The 21,513-nt window shown below is 38.0% G+C and overlaps 1 protein-coding gene and 1 non-coding gene across 8 annotated transcripts in view; one reads left to right on the top strand and one right to left on the bottom strand.

Moving 5' to 3' along the window:
• The first annotated feature begins 394 nt into the window (after positions 1-394).
• Positions 395-501, top strand: LOC122232888. The gene has a single exon (XR_006210283.1). It is a non-coding gene; the product is annotated as a U6 spliceosomal RNA (small nuclear RNA).
• A 15,381-nt stretch (positions 502-15,882) lies between these two features.
• The window catches only part of IFT81 (intraflagellar transport 81), a 191,445-nt gene continuing 185,814 nt past the window's right edge, over positions 15,883-21,513 (bottom strand). For 2 of the 7 annotated variants that reach the window (XM_042962874.1, XM_042962875.1), the window contains 2 exons: positions 19,203-19,346; positions 15,883-16,064 (listed from right to left, as the gene is read on the bottom strand). In XM_042962874.1, coding sequence (XP_042818808.1) covers positions 15,963-16,064; positions 19,203-19,346 — 246 coding nt within the window. In that variant the 3' untranslated portion in view covers positions 15,883-15,962. Of the gene's footprint in view, positions 16,065-16,300; positions 16,405-18,649; positions 18,801-19,202; positions 19,347-21,513 lie in introns of those variants that run through there. The other 5 variants (XM_042962876.1, XM_042962879.1, XM_042962878.1 and 2 more) reach the window with 5 other exon arrangements.

The following is a 21,513-nucleotide window of genomic DNA, read 5'->3' as shown; positions in this document are numbered from 1 at the left end:
CCTGGGTGGCTTAGTTGGTTGAGCATCTGACTTCGGCTCAGGTCATGATCTCATGGCTCATGAGTTTGAGCCCCATATCGAGTTCACTGCTGTCAGTTGGTCAGTACAGAGCCGGTTCGGATCCTCTTTCCCCCTCTCTCAGCCCCTCCTCTGTTTCCGCTTTCCCCAAAATAAATATTACACAAAAAGTGTAATGGACACTGAATGAAGTTGTCCTGTAAAAGTGGACGTAGAAATTAAGCTGATCTTGCTAGACGCCCTCCCTAAGGGCCCAGACTGGGCAGAGCCACCATGTGTAAGGGTTCACATGACACAGGGTGCCATGTCAGGTAGGAGGCAGAAAATGGCAGCTGCCAGAGACAAAGTCAAATGACCCTCAGAATCTGAAAGGAAGGTGCTTGATGTGGCAGTGCACAGACTAAAATTGGAACAATACAGAGAAGATTAGCATGGTTCCTGTACAAGAATGACATGTAAATTTGTGAAGCGTTCCACATCTGGGGAAAAAAAAAATCTGAATGGAGGCAGGCGATAAAACCACACCGTGGGGGGGTCTAACAATGTCAAGACAAGTGAAAGAAAGTGTTGGTGGAACATGGCACTTGGAAAGACTGGTTGGTGCTTCTTAAAATCTGAGACATCAGTGGGCTCAAGTCTGGGATTGGTTGACCATGTCTCAACCTTATACTAGTCCTAAACTAAAAATAACCAATGTCCCCCAAGTCCCCTTCCCTTGTGCTAGAGATGTACATGCACAGGCAGGGCAGGATGAAGGAATGGGTTTTACTGGTGAAGGAGAAATGGGAAGGGAAGATGGGGCCCGAGGTGAAGGATCAGGTAGGAGATACCCCCAGAGGCTCTTTATAAGGTCAACTTCTGAGAAGAAAACTACTGAGAATCCAAAATTACTAAGGTCGGCCACTTAAAGGCAGACACGTCATAAGAGGTGTTGCTGGGGGCAACCGTGAACTTGCAGTTATGGGCTAGCCTCTACTCATCCTTCAGTCTCCCTGTACCTGGGGCCTCCCCACCATGGATAATCCAAGGAAACTTCACCTTCTCATTTACTGTCTACCAACAAACAGAGGGATCGCCCACAGGGTATTGACCAAAGGAGACCCCCTCCATGACACAAATGTGACAGTATTTGTATAGCATTACACAGGCAAGGACAGGGACACAGTCTCCTGGTCGGTTTCCCAGCCACCACAGAGCTGTACTTACATACTTGGAAGTAAAAATGCCATAAGAGTCTGCAGCTACTTTCCAGGCTCCCTGTAAGAGCTTCTGATTACCAACTGGGTGTCTCAGACCTTTCGGTAACAGGAAAAGATGCATCTTAGGGACTAGACAGAAACATTCCAGGCCCTGGGATCTGGTTTCTAGACCTGCAAAACATTTTTTTTTTAATAGTGGTAAAATATGCAGAGCATAAAATTCACCATTTTAACCATTTTTAAGTGTAAGTTCAGTGGCATTAAGTACATTCGCAGTGTTGTGCACCCATCACCACCATCCGCAAAATGTTTAATCAGACTCTAAAGTGATGATCACAGCAAGGAGTTGATTTCCCTGGGAAGGCCTTTTCTGGCCTTCCTTTGTGACATCTTTCTCTCTTAAACTATAGTAGCTCCCTAAAAGATACCAAAAGTCCTTTTGAGCTGAGCTAGAAATGCCATGGTGGAGTAGTAGTAGTAAACGCTCCTGTGTACCATAGTGACTCCCCGCTTCACTCTCTTTTCAGGCTCCACCATCCCTACCACTTAGCAATGATTTCAGGGCCAATCCAAATCTGAACCAGCTTTATAAATGCCTGTTTCCAAAGATCCCCTCTCCTAAACCTACTCATCCCTTCTGGTTTCCCTGGATGACTGCATACTTAATATCTAAACAAAAAGGAAGAATTGAAAGGTTGAGGGGTAATGGCTTTTCAACCTTGGTGAAGTCAGTTCCATAATGGGAAGGCTTCTAGAGAATGACAGCATGGGGAAATCTCTCTGGTCTGGAGCACCTAGGAAACTGTGAAGAAATAACTTGAGAAAGACTGTTGGGGGGGAACCCAAGAGAGCACAGAGGGACGGAGCAATAGATGGGAAGGGTGATGGGACCTACGTGCTCTTGATTCTCACATCTTGATTATCTTTATCCCCATCTCTGTTCTCTCTTTGGAACACCAGACTCCTAAATATAGTTCCTACTGGACAGTTCCCCTTGTGTGTCCAGTAGGCACCTCCAACTTCATACAGACAAAGCAGAACCTAAATCTCCCTCTCTCAACTCAGTACACGATAAAAATCTGAAAATCATCTTTTGATTATTTTGATTATGGCTGAAACAATCTTAAAAAGGAAAAACAAAGTTAGAAGATAGATCAATGGAATAGAATTGAAAATCCAGAAATAAACTGTCATGGTTTATGGTCAATTGATTTGCAACAAGGGTACCTAGACAATTGAATGGAGGGGAAGGGGGAACGAAAAATCTTTCAACAAATGGTGCTGGGACAAATGGATACACTCATGTAGAATACTGAAGATGGATCTCATTCTTACAGCATATACAAAACTTAACCAAAAATGAATCATAGATTTAAATGGAAGAGCAAAAACTACTAAAAATTCTTAGAAGAAAACAGGAGTAAATCTTTGTGTTTTTTTTTTTTTAAGTTTGTTTTCTTACTAATCTCTATACCCAATGTGGAACTTAAATTCACAACCCTGAGATCAAGAGTCATATACTCTTCCAAGTGAGTCAGTCAGGTATCCCAATCTTTGTGCCTAAGAAGGCAAAACCTTCTTAGATACAACACAAAAAACACAAGTGTCAGAAGAAGAAACAGATAATTGGACTTCATTGAAATTAAAAACCTTCAGAGGACACCATCAAGAAAGTGAAAAAGGCAACCTACAAAATAGGAGAAGATATTTGTAAGTCATTTGTCTGACAAGGGACTCGTAGTCAGGATTCATGAATAATCAACAATAACAAGATGATTAAAAAATGGACAAAGGATCTGAAGAGTCATTTATCTAAAGAGGATATGCAAATGGCCAATAAACTCATGTAAAACTAGCCACCAGGCAAAAGCAAACAAAACCACCATGAGATACTACATCACACTTACTAGTTTGGCTATGATGAAAAGGGTGGGCAATAACAACATTCTTTTCTCCAACATCCTTGGTGAGGATGTGGAGAAACTGGAACCTCTCTAGTTTGCTGCTGTAAAATGATGCAGCTGATGTGAAAAAGTTGCTCAGCTCCACAAAAAGTTAAACAGGGTTGCCATATGACTCAGCAATTCTACTCCAAGGTAGATGTCCCAGAGAGCTGAAAACATGTCTATACAAAAACTTGCATATGCATGTTCATAGTAGCATTATTCATAGTAACCCAAAAGTGGAAATAACCCAAACGCTCATCAACTAATGAATGGATAAACAAAATGTATTAAGTATATCCACACAATGAAATATTACTCAGTCATAAAAAGGAACGAAGCAGGAAGGAAATTCTGACACATGCTACAACATGAATGACAAAGTTCTTGAGGATATTGTGGTAAATGAAACAAACCAGTCACAAAAGGACAAATACTGTATAATTCCACTTATATAAGGTACCTGAATCAAATTCATAGAGACCAAGTAGAATAATGGTTACCAGAGGTTGAGAAAAAGGGAGAACAGGAAACTCTTGATGGAAATAAGAGTTTAGTTTTGCAAGATGAAGAGTTCTGGAGATTGGTTGCACAACAATGTGAATGTACTTAAAATAGTTAAATGTATACTTAAAAATGGTTAAGATGGTCAATTTTATTTTCCCACAATTTAAAAAAAAGGGATAAGTGATACATCCTATAACATGGATGACCTTGAAAACATGCTAAGAAGCCAGGCCACATATCGTATGGTTCCATTTATATGAAATTTCAGAATAGACAAATCTATAGAGTGCAGATTAGTGATTGCCTAGGGCTGGGGGATCTGGGGGAAATGGGGAGTGACAGCTAATGGGCACAGGGTTTCCTATGGGGGTGGCAAAATGTTCTCACAGGGAATGTAGTGATGGTTGTGAACTCTGGGAATATACTAAAAACCACTGAATTTTTAAATGAGTGAAGCATATGATATGTGAATCATAGCTCAACAAAGCTGTTAAAAATTAAGGTAGGGGGTCACCTGGGTGTCTCAGTTGGTTAGGCATCCAACTCTTGATTTTGGCTCAGGTCATGATCTCACGGTTCGTGAGTTCGAGCCCCAAGTAGGGCTCTTGTGCTGACAGTGCAGAGCCTTCTTGGGATTCTCTCTCTCCCTCTTTCTCTGCCCCTCCTCTGCTTACACCTGCTCTTCTCTCTCTCTCTCTCTCTCTCTCTCTCTCTCTCAAAAATAAACAAACATCTTCTAAAAAAAAATAAGGTAGGAAGACTGAAATTGAATGAGCTCTGCTTCTTTTAAAAAAAAAAATTTTTTTAACGTTTATTTATTTTTTGAGACAGAGAGAGACAGAGCATGAACGGGGGAGGGTCACAGAGAGAGGGAGACACAGAATCCGAAACAGGCTCCAGGCTCTGAGCGGTCAGCACAGAGCCCGACGCGGGGCTTGAACCCACGGACCATGAGATCATGACCTGAGCCGAAGTCGGACGCTTCACCGACTGAGCCACCCAGGCGCCCCTCTCTGCTTCTTTTTAAAACTCAATCCTGTTTGGTTCTGTGACCTAACAATATCTCCAGTTCCCGACTGCATTCTCTTAACACACTGTTGCTATGACAGAATAGGGGAGGAGGGTTATTCTCAAACATGAACACAGCTAACTCAATCTGAAGAAGTTGGAAAGAATGTCTGCAGGCTTGAAGGAAAAAAAAAAAAAAATAACCCAGCAGCAGAGATATATTTGCAGATACTTCAAAAAAAAAAAAAAAGTTGTACTAGGTCAAATGCATTTCTAGAACAACAAAACAAATGAAAACCTTCAATACAAGTGGCTTGCGAAAGGTCTTCAGAGTCTTGATTGCTAACTTAGCATCAAATAGTTTTTCTCACACTGGGGAAGTCCTACAGTGTTTAATCACTTTATAACCTCTTTTGATTTCTTGACAGGAGAATTCGGAAAGTCAAATGTGCATTCCGACCTGCTTCTCATCATTCTGTATTTGGTTATGGTCTGGAGCATTAAAAGATGTTTAAGGGTAGAATAGACTGTACCACAAAAATGATATTAAAAAGGACGGAGTTCAGTCTTGAAGGAAATCCTGTCACATGATACAGTATGGGTGAACCTTGAGGACTTCACAAGAAGACAAATACTGTAGAATTCCACTTATATGAGGTACTGGAGCAGTCAAACTCAGAGACAGAAGGTGGAATCGTAGTTGCCAGGGGGAAGGGGAATGGAGAGTTGCTTAATGGGTAGAGTTGCTTATAATGTTTTCAGCTTTGCAACATGAAAACATTCTGCCGGTCTACTGTACCAATGTGAATATAGGTAACACTATTGAACACTTAAAGATGGTTAAGACGGTAAATTTTAGAGTATGTGTTTTTTTTTACCACAGTTAAAAAAGATTTTTTAAAAGATAGTGTTGAGTTAAAAGCCTTATTTTTATTCTGCTATTAAGGAATGACTGACAAGGAAAGAATTTTCAAATTTGATAAAGGAACTTGCTGGCTGTATTTATCTTCACTTTTTACTCCTGCTGGAGTAATGAAACCAGATCACTTTGTTTAATTTTGTGATTATTTTTACTTCCTGGTTCCTGCGTGATTATGCAATGCTGTTGGTTACAAATAGAAAAAGATTTTATGTGCTAGTCTGTTATTTTTATGGCATTTCATTAGGGTGTACTGGCCTGAGAAATGTTTCTACTTATATCAAGTTTTTATGAAAAATTCTAAAAAATTGTAATTTTAGGGCCTGGGCCATTAGTTATCTTCCCTAAGGGCTAGGAGTTGATGCTATTTAATATTTCCAAGCTTATTCTCATTTTAACTTGTTTTACATCATACCAGCTTTCTCTTTCAACCAACTTAAAAGGTCATAGAATATTTCTTGAGTAAATCACAAAATCTTTCATAGAGGTTTTTTTTTTTCTTTACACTACTCCAAAATGTAATCGTTACTTGGAATGGGTCTCTGACAATTTGATACAAGATAAACTAAAAAGGACAGGCGTTCATTTGCAATCATGTACAATAGGTCAACTCTGAGAATAGCTACTATTCTAAACATATACCATGTGCCTTCCTGAGTTATCATCTCTGCTTTTAAACATAATCACTAGATGCATTTCTAAGCATGTTAAAGGCACAGTAACATCCATTTTCTATAACTTTACCCTAAGCCTGATGGGACTTCAGTGTTAGATTTATATGATGCCTTTAAAAAAAAATTTTTTTTTAACGTTTATTTATTTTTGAGACACAGAGCATGAGTAGGGGAGAAAAGAGAGAGAGAGGGAGACACAGAATTCGAAGCAGGCTCCAGGCTCTGAGCTGTCAGCACAGAGCTCAATGCAGAGCTGGAACCCACAAACTGTGAGACGATGACCTGAGCTGAAGTTGGTTGCTTAACCTATTGAGCCACCTGGGTGCCCCATAAGATACCCTTGAATACTGAGAATGAGGCAGTGGTTAAGATGGCAAAGCCTCCAGGTCACTGGCAATTACTTCTAATTATAAAGCTGCATTGTATTTACTTTATTCTCTGGTTAACCAGGAAGATGATGTGCAGACAGTTGCTGTATACAGTAGGGCCTCCTTACTAGGGCCTGAATGGCAACTATATCTAGCTCCGTAAAAATAAGGAGGAGACACAGTCAGCTTGGAGCCGACTTTCAGTCTTATCCACCACTTTCATACATTACCTTATTTTATCCTTTTAGTTATTCTTTGAAGTTGTCAGAGAAAGCAACTGAAGTCCAAAGAAATTAAGCGATTTATTCAAGGTCACATTCATTCACTTTTCATTCATTCATTATTCACCGATCAAAGTTGCCTGTGTGCGTAACTAGGCACGGGAAATACAACTGTGAACAGAAACTAATCCTGCATTCCATGCTCTTCCCATCCAAAGGAAGAATCAGATAAGGAAACATGATTACCATATGGGACTTGTCTTTGGATGGCTTACCCTGTGTGCTAATCATTTTACTGTTCCCCAGGTGTCCAGCACTCTTTCAGCATGTTCCTATCCTGGCTCACTAATCTCATCTTCTGTTTTGTGCATGTGCGAGTGAGAATAATGGTTATATATATGGGCACACACATAAACATATAATATGAAATGTGTGTTTGTCTTTTAAGGTACAGGATTCCTCTATCTTCCATGCCATTAAAGGACCGTAGAGCTGTCTCCTTTACTAAGAGACCCATTGGCTCCCAGGAAATCTCATCCAGTTTCAGCCCTGGTAGTGACAGTACAGTGTCAAGGAAAGAATGCTAATGATTTTTCCACTAGCTGATCCCAAAAGCTTGGCACAGGAGAGTTCAGTCCACTGAATATTTATACAGCACCTTGATTAAAAGAGCTCAAAGCAATATTCTAAGTAGCTGAATTATAACCTCATTTTGTAAACTGCATATTTTCTTTTAAGTAGTAGTAACGTGGGGCTTAAACTCACAACCCTGAGATCAAGAGTCAGAAGCCTAAAAAACTGAGCCACTCAGACGCCCCATTAGCTGTGTATTTCAAATACAAAAATTAGCTCCTTTACCAACCTCATTATCTGCTAAAAATAATCAAAAGATAAATTTCATAGAAAGGAGGGCCAGAAGAAAAATTGTAAATGGTGATAATCTCTGGGTAGGGGATTATACATGTTTTTAATTATCTGCCGTATTACTCAAAATTTCTACAATTAACACTATGGATTTTTCAATTAGAAAAAATACCACATAATCAATTAAAAACAGGTCATCAAAACTCAACCTCACTCATAAATCTAAAAATACAAATTAATTCTTTCAACTTATCATACTGACAAAGATGTTTTAAAGCCAGTATACCTAGTTTAGGCAACAGAATAGCAAACTGGGCTCTGTCATACACAACTGATGGGATTACAAATTATCACCAGTTTTTTGGAGAGTAATCTGGCAATGTCTATCTATCAAAAGTTTAAATGCACATACCTCTGAATACAATAATGCTACTTCTAAGGTTTTTTTTTTTTTTGTTTTGTTTTTTGCCTGACACATATACTTGCATCAGAGTGCAAGACACATATAGAGGGATCTTCAATCAGGAGCGTGTTAATCAAATCGTGCTACATGCATGTAGTGGAACATTGTTTAAGAATTAGATACTTGCAACTGTTAAGAACAACTCTATATGGACATATTATTATAATTTACTCTTTGATGCAAAAAAGCAAATTGCAGGGGCGCCTGGGTGGCTCAGTCGGTTGAGCGTCTGACTTCAGCTCAGGTCATGATTTCACAGCTCGTGAGTTCGAGCTCTGCATCGGGCTCTGTGCTGACAGCTCAGAGCCTGGAGCCTGCTTCAGATTCTGTGTCTCCCTCACCGCCCCCCCCCCCCCCCCCCCCCCCCCATGTGCTCTCTGTCTCTCTCTCTCAAAAACGAATAAACATTTAAAAAATTTAAAAAAAAGCAAGTTGCAGAATGGTGAATATAACCCCCTTTGTACACAGTTTTAAAAGGCTGTAAATACATATATGCGCTTGTGTGCACAATGAAAATGTCAGCAAGAATATTCCAAAAGCTAGCTTTGGAAATACCTCAAAGAAGGGAGAAGACTGAAGTAGGTGAGGGATTTTTGTTTTTTTAAACAAATATTGCTTGATATCATTTGACTTCTGCTACATTGAGCTATATATTCATTTTTAACAGTTTTATTGGGGCATAATTCACATACCACACAAATTCACCAATTTAAAGTGGTTTTTAGTGTAGTCACACAATGTTTCTTAATATATCCACAGAGCCGTACAATCATCAGTGTGCAAAGATGTACACATCCGAAACTCATATAATGTTATATACCAAATTTACCTCAATAAAAAAATTTTGTTGGGAAGATGCTCCAAAAGTGAACTTACTAGTGGCAAAAGAATGTGTGAGACACAATCAGAGAAAGTTTCACATTTATTTAAGAGAGATAGAAAAAGTGCAAGTGGGGGAAGAGCAGACAGAGAGGCAGAGAGAGAATCCCAAGCAAGCTCCTTGCTGTCAGCCCTGAGCCCAACATGGGGCTCGAACTCACGAAGCTGTGGCATCATGACCTGAACTGAAATCAAGAAACGGATGCTTAAACGACTAAGCCACCAAGGAGCCCCACAATCGGAGAGAGTTTAAATAGTAATGGAATGGTATGCATAAACAAGGAGAAAAAGATATGAGAACCAAAAAAGTTGGAGAGGGTCAGGGACAGAAAAAAGGTACGATGTTAAAACGAGTTTGAACCAGAAACATACTAGATCTGCCTTCATTAAATAAACACATCTGTATTTTGTAACAAAAAGATCAAGGTAAGATATTTGGGCATGATAAGAAAAAGAAAATAAAGAAACTTAATTTGATGGTACTGCAAATATTTGGGTAAACCAGATTCTATAGAAATCTGCAGATAGCTGGATATAAATTCCATCTATGGAAGACACAGATAAAAAGCGTTTAGGGAAATATATTCACTTTGTAGTTGCTAGAAATTTCTCCTGTCTTAGGAAGGCTGACAGTGAGATACTAATTCTCGAGCAATGAATACTTACTGAACATCAATAATGTTCTGATTTGCTTAAGAGTATCTGAGAATATAAGGGGAGCTGGATAGAGAGAAAAGGGCTCCCAAGACATACTGACAGACTTAATAACCACAAACCATACAGGAATATTCTTTTTGGCTCAAAGTTTTGTATGTTTTTAGACGAAGGATGAGAAAACATATTTGAAAGAGATTTTATGAAAACATTCAGCAAAACTCACATTTAATCTCTGTAATATTTAAAATAAAATTACCTTTTCTCTGAGACTTTTCCATCACTAAAATCTTCTTTGAGCACTACAGGTCTTGGGAGTATTTTGTAGGTATCGTCATATTTTCCTTTTTCTTATCTTTAAAAAGCACAGTTCAGAAGTTTTGTGCAGTTGGAGGAGTTTCTGGCAGCAGTAAGAGAAAACTTTATTGCTTATCCTATAAAATCTATTAGTTTGGGTACTATTAACACTTATTTACTTAATTAGGGCAGTGCAGTGACTGTAGCAATTACTTTGGTTCAACATCAATAAAATAATGGAAATGTATACAGGATAGCCACACCCATGGAAAAATCTGTTTTTACTAAGGAATAAATGTCAGATTAAAGATAAAAGTCACCAGTTTTTGAATTAGGAAACTGCAAAGCAAGGCTGGGGCAATAATTTATGACAATTAAAAATTTAAGATCAGTCTGTTATCTGATGGACGGATCATCTAAGTAGTAAGTTTTAAAAATCTGTTGACTGTTCAAAATCACTCACCCTGTGGCTAACAGTTGACATAACTGATTGGATACCAAATCAAGCAACAAGGAATCCTTGAGAACAAGTTATCCTTTGAAGTATTATAAAATGGTTTTTCTATGTCTACGTGTGTGTGTGTGTGTGTGTGCATGTTAACACATTTTACTGGGCATTCATGTACTGTGTATGCTGGAGACTGTTGCCAACAACATAATCATCTCTATAAATGCTCTGATTGACTATAACATCTTAGGAAACCATATGAAAATAGAAAATGTTACTATCTCTGGTAATATGCCATGTAGGACAATGATAAGACTATAATTCTTATTTATTCATTTGCTTAAAGGTAAAATTGCTTTATCAAACAGGTTACCTAAGTCTTGTCCTGTGACTGTGACAACAAATTAAAAATGGAACTGCTTGAACCTCCAAAATATGCATAATGGTAACTGAAAGAATGTCACTTTAATGACAGTTAAAACCATCCATCTCCGTGGGCTAAATGTAGATACAACTGGAAGCTAGCCTTGGCTTTCAGGCTTGAGGTTAGACTAGTAGGACTTGTATTGTCATCTGGACAGGTGGCAATAACCTTAGCTGTGGATGTCAGAGCCTCCCCAGTCTTCTTTTAGATCTTACATCAAGTTACAATGAACCCTGGCTTTGAAACAAATTTTGAATGCCAGAAAGCAAAGGCGAAGGGTTAACTGCTTGATATTTTTTATTTCTTAGATGCTAAAATATTTTAAAAAGCAAGGCAGCTCAATTTAGATTACAAAAAGGCGCTCTGATGAAAAGCAAATGTGTTCCTGAATGTATTTTGAAATAGATGGTTAGAAAGCTAGCATAGAGTTTGTGGTCTAAATATATCATTCTTTTAGAGGCAGAACATATTGCTGGGGGAAAAATCCTCTATCATAGGGCTTATGGCATATAGTAACTAAAATGTTTTTCCATCCTTTGAATTTTCAATCCTGGGAAATATTATTCAGTAGACCCAGAGAGAAGTCCTAAATTGGAAAAGCAGCTGCATCCAAGGTCATCTCTCTTGTTTCCAAATATATCTTGAAACAAATGCAAGAAGGGCACTTTGCTGAGTGTTATCTGGACATATATAGTTTCAATCAAATTCTTCAAGAAGTGTCAGAATAAAAGTTGAACATTTGTTTGACACTGCAAAGTCACTAGCAAGTGGGTCTCTTTGAGCATGGAGGCTCTGCTTGGTGACTTGGCAATTACTACAACAAAAAACGAGTTCTTTTTCCTACTCTCAAGAAAAAGAAATCAAGTGCAGTTAAACACCAGCTCTGAAATTTTTTCTCACATTTTTTAATATATAGAAAATCATATAAACTTATAAAAATGTCTCTCAACAGAAGTGTAACTTTTACATATACTGCTTCTAAGCTCAGTTCCCTGGAATTATCAAATCTGTTTCACACATCTGAAAATGTTACATGGAACAAAAAAGTGATGATAGAAATGACATAGAGTTGTAACCTGAATCAAAGAATAAAATGCTGAATCTTTGAGTTAGTGTAAAAAATATCTCTCTAAATGCAAAGCAATAAGTAACCGGCTTATTGCCTCTCCTTTGTCATAAAAAAAAAAAAAAAATCATGTTACCCATGATAACAGCCTCCCATGGCAGTGACTGTTTGCCACTCTCTACGATGTAGTAAGTCTCTCATTTCATCGAGGGTCTAAGGGAAGCAGGGATATTAACAACTCCTGATTAGCATACACTGATGGACAGAACTTGGAATTTGCACGAACTCAAAACCTTCAGCAGTTTGGTTTCCACTGCTTCTCCACCTCCAACTTGTTCCTGATTCCCTCCAGCCTTGTCTGGCTAGTACTTCCGGGCATTCCTTTCTCAGGGCTTCCTCCTCCCCACAAGCTCTTGCTTCCTCCCCGAGTCACATTCTGCCCTTGTGGCCAGAAGAGTTAACTTGTATCTGCATGTCCCTCTCCAGCCTGCCCAAATTGTTCCAGCCCAAAGTGTTTTTTCCTTTGAACGTCCTAGGTCTGTTAACTCTTGATCCCCTTCCAAAAAGCTGAATCAAAACTTTGAGACCCTAAACCCTGAGAAGAGTGTAAGGAAGTCTAATAGCTCTGATTTTCCTAGTGAAAACTTCTTTGATCTCTGAAATATCAAACACTTTCAGAAAGTTCAGAGTGTATCAGTTTGCCCACTGGATAATCCAGTGCTGTAAACTACTTCAACCATTGGTTATGTTTTTCCGTTTTCCATCTTGGTAACTAGACTTCAAGTTCCTTGGAAGGAGAGGCCATGCCTTTTCTCGCTTCATATGCTTGATACAAAGCTGGATGCAGCAAAGGGCCAATGAGCACCTGCTGGTTTCATCCCTGCTGCCCTCTCATGCTCTCCCATTCACCTGTCCAAATCCTTATCTTTCCAGGCCCTGATCATTCCTCCCTCCTTGATCAGACCTCCTTGATCAGACCTCCTTGATTCCTCTTTGATTTCTCTAGATCTCCATTTTGTTTGAACTTCGATAGCGACACAGAATTCAGCACTTGGTTATTAGGTTTTAGTATGTTTGCTGCTGTCTAACATATTGTAGTCCTTTAAAAAAATTAATGTATCGTAGTCCTGTTAATGACAGGGCCGTGTCTGACACATTTATTGTACCTTTTCACAGAGTTTAGCTGGGTGCCCAGCACACAAATTACAGAGCACAAGGGCTTGGCACGTGACAGGAGCTCCTTTCTCTCCCTAATGGGTAACTTTACGAGCCATACTAGACTTCTTGTCACTTCCTGAGCATGTCATTTTCTTAAATGCCTTTACATCTTCCTCCTTTCCCATGGCTATCAAAATCTTAACTCCTCCTTACAAACCCAGCTCAAGTCCTACCTCGGTCCCCTATGTCAGAATTAATCGCTTCTTCCTCTGAGCTCCTTGATCTTTTTACATATAAAAGAACTTTTTAATTTTTGCTACAAAATATTAGAGTCTTCTAGACTGTGAGCTCTCTGAAAGCCAAAACCAGATCATGTTCACTTTATATTTTAGCATTTAGCACAATGTCAGGCACCCAGAAGACAATATTTGTATATAAATAAATGAATGAATGAATTTACAATTTCATTCTCCAATTAAGAAAGTAATATCTTGCTAATTTCTTTGATTTAGCTTTGGCATTTTCACAGAGGAGGCAAGAAATGTCTGTAAAACTATTCAGTGGATTTTGGATTTGACCAAATTAAATAAATTTTGTGGTTTTGTTTAATATTGTATTGTATTTCAACTCTTAAGTTGCGTTGCAGCATTGTTCATAAAGTAAGAAACTGGAGTCTATCTATATATCCAGCAACAAGAGATATATATGATTTTAACACTTTCACAGAGAAAGATTTAAATTATAACCTATACAGCTTCCATTTGTTCTATGTCTAAATTTCTTTTTGCATTTACTTGACATTCATTTAGCGGAATTCCCACATCTGGTTGGTAGAGTTTATTTTTAAACATTTACTAAAGTTTTTTTTTTCCTTAGGCACATAGTAAGTGAACACATTTTTAAAAATTATAAGTTCACATGTATTATAGTTCATTAAATGGACATCAACCTGTCTGCATATACACAGCCAGTATATCCATGGGTCACACTGTAGTACCTACCCACAATAGTGAAGAGCACAGGTTTTGGGCCCTGGCTCTGCCACAGGTATTAGTTGTGTGATATACTGTGGAAGTTTCTCTGTACCTCAGTTTCCTCATCTATTGAATGGGGGTGATAGTACTTACCTCCTAGGGTTGCTGTGAGAGTTACATTCGTTCATACACATAAAGCATTTAGACAGTATCTGGTACATACTGAGGGTCCAAGAATGTGTTAGCTGCTATCATCATCATCATCATCATCATCATCATCATCATGATTACAAAGCTTCAGGGAGTTAATTTGTTCAATCTTGCTTTGCCTAACTGCTGTTTTTTAAAAAAAACTTCCTTCCCAATCTGAGTTTGCTTCATTTTTAGAACCAAGAGACTAATCAGGCGGTGCTCTTTAACAATGAAACAGGCTCCCTCGTGAGGAGTGAGCCGCATTGCGGTTACTCTACTGTGGCTGGAAAGTGGTCTGCTGCAATAGCCGCGGTACTGAGAGAGAGCTCTCGAAGGTCCCGGTTTAATAAATGATTGCACGACTCATTCTGAGGTTCTTTTCAAGCTCCAAAGTTCTATGGCTGTGTGCCACGTGCAGGGTCAAGCGGCAGCCCTGCAGGGAACCTGCTGTTACACTCTGAACCGCGGTGGAAACTACTACTTTCACTGAAAAGCAGAAATCTTTAATCTCCTCCTGAATTCTGAATAGTGAATTTCCATAGCAGTAAACCACGTTTGGTGACTCAAGTTGCTCAGCAATTCTAGAGAGGAAATTGTGAAATTATCCGTGTTTGCCGAGAAAGTACTTCCAGTTTTTGCCAAAAGAGGGAGCATAGGAGCAGAAAGCACGTTTGTCCAAGTCTTTCACAAAACACTTGTTTGGATTCTGTGTTTTGGGTTTTTATTTCTTTTGCAAGGATGGGATGGGACTAAATGATTGTTATAGCCAACTTTCTCTTCTTAATATTGTCTCAAGATGGGACAGTCAAAGATTGAAAATACACAGATAACTTTGAAAGATCCCTCTCTATCCCTCCCAGACAAAGTGTTCACCTCATGCCTGGCTGCCATATACTAAACAGCTCTAATTAAGCTGCTCTCATTAAAAGGAAAGGGAGGAGGAGCGAAGCCAGTGACTCCTCCTGGCTGGAGAAACAATTACAAATTTAATCAAAGTGCCTTTAAAAAAAAATCTCCTGGCTGCCACAGATTGTTTAAAAAAGAAGGATTCGTCGTATACATAATCTAGATCTTACCTTCACTACGACAATGGATAGGTTATTGAAATAACCAAGTTTAATGAAAGTTAATCATCAGGCTGCTTACTTACCCACTCCCTAGGGCTAAACACTCCTGTGTGCCAAACAAGGGGAATGATGTAAGCGCCTAGAACCATTTGTAGAAACAAGTCTTTGATTCATACTCATTAGTCACTAATTTAGGGAAAATGCCTGCATATGACACAGAGGTTTCTAGAAGACACACATCTCCATACGAAGTCATTTTCAACCCAAACTTGATTTTGCCTTTGTAAGGGCAGCTTTGGCAAGTTATCCATTACTGCGTATTTTCAGATTCTATTCAGGAGAATTCAGCAAATTTATACATTTTTAGTTGGAGCAACATATTTGGGCTTTTATTTTACTCCAATTACCAAAAGTGCTCTGCATCATGTTAGCCTAAAACCTTAAGGAATAATCATACTTGGAAAATGACCAGAGCTTAAAATCTTCCAGAAAATTTATATATGTTATATAAACTAATAAGGCAGAATAATACATTTGGATTTGATAGTTTAATGAAATGGCTTCTTTTATTATTGCTGCCCATGGAAATAAATAAAGCAAAATGATAGAAAGTATTAATCTAAAGAGGAAAGTGAAGCGTTTTGTAATTTCTTAAGATCCGGTTTGAGTTCCACAAGCCTTTGAACAATGCTCTCAGACCATTCTGGTACACTCCCTGGACCTGAAAAAGACATGATCTTGTATTCAGTTAATAGACTTATAACAGAAAAGACATTATCCTATTATAAGATGGTTCTTAAAGGACAACCTTTAAAGTTGGATTATTTCCTGAACTAATACAGAAAGCAAGATAAGCGGTGGCCTTTTGGAATTTACAGTTTAGCGAGTCAGTTTCACGCAGCAGCTGGCAGCACCGAGTCTTAGGAGGAGCAAATCCATGAACGCAAAAGCAGATTTCACAGGCTACATTTTTCTCCTTTATTTGGGCCATCATGTGGAAGACAGATTATTTTCCAAAACGATTAAGTACTCTCATCAATTAGCCAGCTAGAGTATTAGTCCTGAAGGAAAAACATAATAAGCCCTTCTGGAAGTGCCAGCTGTCAAAAACTGTCAGAGGTAGTCAAAGCTTTTTAATGTTCCAATCAAATCACAAAATGAGTGGAAAGTCACTGTAGAAAACCCATTAAGATGCATTACTAAATGTCCAATGTTACATAAAAACTATAAATAACTTTGTACTTTTAGGGTGTTTTTTTTTTCAATTTGCTTTTCTTGAAGTAATAATGATGCTCTGCCTCAGTTAATAAAGTGATTTTGGAGCTGCCTTAGTGTTTAATCCACAGACTCTTTCTGTGTGGAATAAGATGGCAAGCAATAATCAAATCAGAATTATAAGCATTCCGGGGCGCCTGGGTGGCTCAGTTGGTTAGGCGACCGACTTCGGCTCAGGTCATGATCTCACGGTCCGTGAGTTCGAGCCCTGCGTCGGGCTCTGTGCTGACAGCTCAGAGCCTGGAGCCTGTTTCAGATTCTGTGTCTCCCTCTCTCTGACCCTCCCCTGTTCATGCTCTGTCTCTTTCTGTCTCAAAAATAAATAAACGTTAAAAAAAATAAAAAAAAAAAAGAATTATAAGCATTCCTTGGAGTATCTGTCATTAACAATTTTAAAAATTAAGGGAAGAGCACCAAAGACAGTAAAGGCTAAAAAAATTAATCACCAAGCTTAATAATCTTACAAGCTGACTTTCGTTAGGGGAATAAAATGCTGTTTCTGTGAAGGACATCCAGTCTTTTTCAAATATTTGCAAAGGAATACATACTCTGGCTAAAGGAACATCACTTGCTACAGGCTTAAAAATAACAAGCCAGTAGCCAATACTGAACAAAGACGTCTACCTCAATGTTCAGAAACTGACTTAATTGAATTAAGAAAGGTTTGCTTCCACACTGAAACACAGCCTTTCCTCTTTTAGTATCTGGTGGATCAAGTTGTTGATCCAAAGGCACAAACGGTAGCTGGGCTTCTGGCAGCTGATACTTGCCCAAATGAGAGGCTAAAGTAACCTGAGTACCATATTCAAACCACATAAAACATTAAAATGCTTCTTCTTTTTTTTTTTTCTTGAAATTTGTTAAAAGAAGTTTGTTTCCGCACTTTCTTGGTAAGTTCTTCCTTGCTCTGAGGGATCCCATCTCTTCTTGCCATAGCTGCTAGAGTTACCAATAATCTCTGTGCTGGTATGTTTCTCTGATAACCAGGAGCTTTCAAACAAAAAAGTAAAAGTAGGAACACACTTGGAAACAAAGAGATCCAAAGCCATAATCAAGTCTGTATGTTCCACACAGGGTAGAAACAATTTTTTTTAAATTAAAAAAAAAAATCATTTAATGTTTATTCATTTTTGAGAGGGAGAGAGAGTGAGCGTGTACAAGCAGGGGAGGGGCAGAGACAGAGGGGGACAGAGGATCCCAACAGGTTCTATACTGACAGCAGAGAGCCCAACGTGGGGCTTGAACTCACGAATCATGAGATCATGACCTGAGCTGAAATCAGAGTCGGACTCTTAACCAACTGAGCCACCGAGGCGCCCTGAAACAACTTTCTTTATTAAAATGTTCTTCACCTCTCATCGCCACCCCTAGGATAGCTACAAAGAACTAACCCAAGATGGACATGCTAATAATATGAAATCTGTTTTCAAATCTAAAGGGAAGACATTTAAAAAAGTATAATGAAGCTGAAGTGAAGTTAAGGGTAGTATGTGAATTTAATAATTTTCTTTAAGGGAAAATCAAAGAAACCTTCAAGTACCCTGTCCAAATGAAAGAGAAATTAGAAGCACTTTGGACTCTTGAATTTCACTTGGAATCCTATGCTAACTTTTTAGCACATGATAATATTTATATTCCATGACTATTTTTCACACTGTTAGATTTTGGGTGAAAATAACAACTAATCCTTAAATTTAATACAATACTATAAAATGAGGGGCACCTGGGTGACTCAGTTGGTTAAGCGTCAGACTCCTGATTTCAGCGCAGGTCATGATCTCACTCACAGTTTGTGATTTCGAGCCCCGCACTGGGATCTGTGCTAACAGTGTGGAGCCTGCTTAGGGTTCTCTCTCCCTCTCTCTCTACCCCTCCCCTGTTTACACTCTCTTTCTCTCTCAAAAACAGAAATAAATAAATAAATAAACAAACAATTCTATAAAATGAATACTTAAAAAATAATTTTGATGCAACTATATAATTCAAAAACAAATAGCCATGACATGTGCACCAAGTTTTATTTGCTTTTAAATCATACAGTCAGAACAAGTATGTTATTCAAAATAGTAAATTTTCTTGAATTTTACAGAAGAAAGAGAAACTGAAGTGAAACTGTAGGAATTGCTGAACTTCAGATACATGTTTCTTCAAAACAAGAGATATTAGTTCCTAAAAGATTCCTCTAAAGTTAAAAAAAGATTAAGAAGAACTTTAAGCCATTGGGTTATTACATTTTTTAAAAACTACATGCTTCTTAATGGACATATGTTTACATTTACAGAGAGTAAACTTAGTCTCCTGTCTCATAAAACTCAGACGACACGACTGATATCTAAACTAAGCAAAACAATAAAAGCGGTTTTTATTTTTAAAAAACTTTAAAACCTAAATCTACCTTAATCTTATCTTCCAAGAAAACTTAATAGGGAATGGCTAATCTGAAAGCAAAATGTTGTACAAATCATTTTCAAGATGAGAAATACATTATGGGATTATGCTTACATCTAGTAGCATCAACTAAAACCCTAAACGATGGCACATGAATTCAGAGTATCAGCCGGTCCTCTCCTCCCTCCTGAATTACCTGACCAATGGAAGTTTGGCTTTGTTGTTTCAGAAAGCACTGTTTCTTACATTCCATCAATTGTTCAAAATCACGCCACATTTTCGCTTGTTTCATATTTGGACCATGACTTTCTCGTACAGCTTTTTGTTTTTCTCGGAGTTTCTATTATAAAAAAAAATCAGGAATAATTAAATCTCAATTACAGGGATTTACTTCTGTTGCTATAATCAGAAGAATATGGTATGCTTTGAACATTTGATGAGTAGCAGTTAACTAAATCAGGTTCTCCTGAGATGAATGAAAACTAAAATGATAAAAGTTAATTAAATTTATGATAGACGTAGGACAGCTTGAAGATAAAAAGAATAGAAAAATATAAAAGGAGGTGGGGGGCACCCGGGTAGCTCAGTTGGTTAAGTGACCAACTTTGGCTCAGGTCATGATCTCATGATTCGTGGGTTTGAGCCCCGCATCAGGCTCTGTGTTGACAGCTTGGAGCCTGGAGCCTGCTTCAGATTCTGTGTCTCCCTCTCTCTCTCTCTGCCCCTCGCTGGCTTGTGCCCTCTCTTTCAAAAATAAATAAATAAACATTAAAAAAACCTCAAAATACAACAACCATATCATCCAACCATTCCCCTAAAAAAAAATAAAAGAAAGAAAAGAAAGAAAAAGAAAGGGCGGGGGTGGGGTGGGGAATAAAGGGAATCAGGAAAGTAGAAAGTGGTTCAGTATCATGGTGTAGAAAAAAGAGTGTAGATTTTGAAAGTCGGAAGACTTTGGCATATAACTTGGCTTGGTCACTAGCTCTTAGTAAGACAACTTCTCTGGACCTCAGTTTTCTCAATCGTAATTAAAGCTAATAATAGGGGATAATTATAAAATTATCTGCCTTATAAGATTATCTTTTCACAAGATACAATAGATCTGGAAATACTTTATAAACTATCATGTGTTATATGTTATTATTATTATTATATCCTTTCCTGAATCTGTGTATGCTCTGTGTATACCCAAATAAATAAAATTGCACGCATATATTTCTCAGGGAGTTTCATGATTTTTTAAAAAGTACACTATTAAATAGGCCCAAACCCCTATCAGAATTATTTTTGTTACCAATAGCCTATATGATTCCATCTGTCAAAACTATTCTACTCACAGACTCTAACATTATTAACAAGAATAAGAAAAGCTTTCAATAAACTGTAAAAATATATACTTTGGCAAATTCAGAAAGGGTGACTGAAAGGAGGCTTAGCAGGAAATGAGAGGAAGGAAGGAAGAGGGGAAGGATGGAAGGCAGGTAAGCAGAGGAAAACAGAGAAGATGAGAGCGCACACATCAGGAAACACAGTGTACACAGTGACACTGATTATGAGAAATCACTAAGGACAGAAAAATAAGCAAAGATGCAGAAATAGGTAACAGAATGGTTCCCATTCTTTCTGCCCTTGGTATATAGTTGATCTAACAGTTGATGTAAGGACACAAATGAGAAGGCTGGTCATTGGTACTTGCCCAAATAAGAGGGTAAACTAAGCTAAGACTAGATTCAAAACACTTTACTAAAGACTGCCCTCCACAGCTGTTGCTAATGAAAGCAAAATTGACAGCAAATAGCAACAGGAAACAAAGCAGAATTAAGAAAATATAATTTAAATATAACCAGCAAATTTTTGACACAATATCTGGCATGCAAATACATCTATTTAATTCTATGTTACAAAAAAAGAGGGGGGCAATCCAAGAAACAGACCCTTCACTATAGAGAACAAACTGATGGTTCCCAGAAGGGAGGTGGGTGGGGGAGGATGGGTTAAATAGTTGATGTGATGGGGAATAAAGATGCACTTATTGTGATGATCACTGGTGTAATATGAAAGTGCTGAGTCACTATACTGTACACCTGAAATATTACACTGTATGTTAACTGGAATTTAAACAAAAGCTTTAAAAAAACCCAAATATTTTTATCCTCATGAACTAAAACAAAAGCAGTAAGTCAGATCTAGAATTTTAAGAGTTCTTAGAATAACTTTAAGATTAAGGTACTACTTAACTATACATTTTCCTATATTATTGAAATAGTTTCCTTGTCAAAAATCCTAACAACCTATAAAAGTTATTTAAAAAACCAAAGACAGGATGTGGGCATTGTCTATGTCAGAAATATTAAATTTAATGTACTTCATAACCATGTGTGTTTGAAACCTTTAATTTTATGAATACAACTGCCTTAGTATGTAATTTATTTTTAATGTTACTGCCACTTAATCCAAATTTATTTTGTTGATAGTCGTAATGCACAAAGAATACTTGTCACAAATTC

This window comes from Panthera tigris, chromosome D3, assembly GCF_018350195.1.
Source record: "Panthera tigris isolate Pti1 chromosome D3, P.tigris_Pti1_mat1.1, whole genome shotgun sequence".
In the NCBI taxonomy this organism is placed as follows: Eukaryota; Metazoa; Chordata; class Mammalia; order Carnivora; family Felidae; genus Panthera; species Panthera tigris.
The sequence above is the reverse complement of the archived record's forward strand: the minus strand, read 5'-3'. Positions and strand labels throughout refer to the sequence as shown.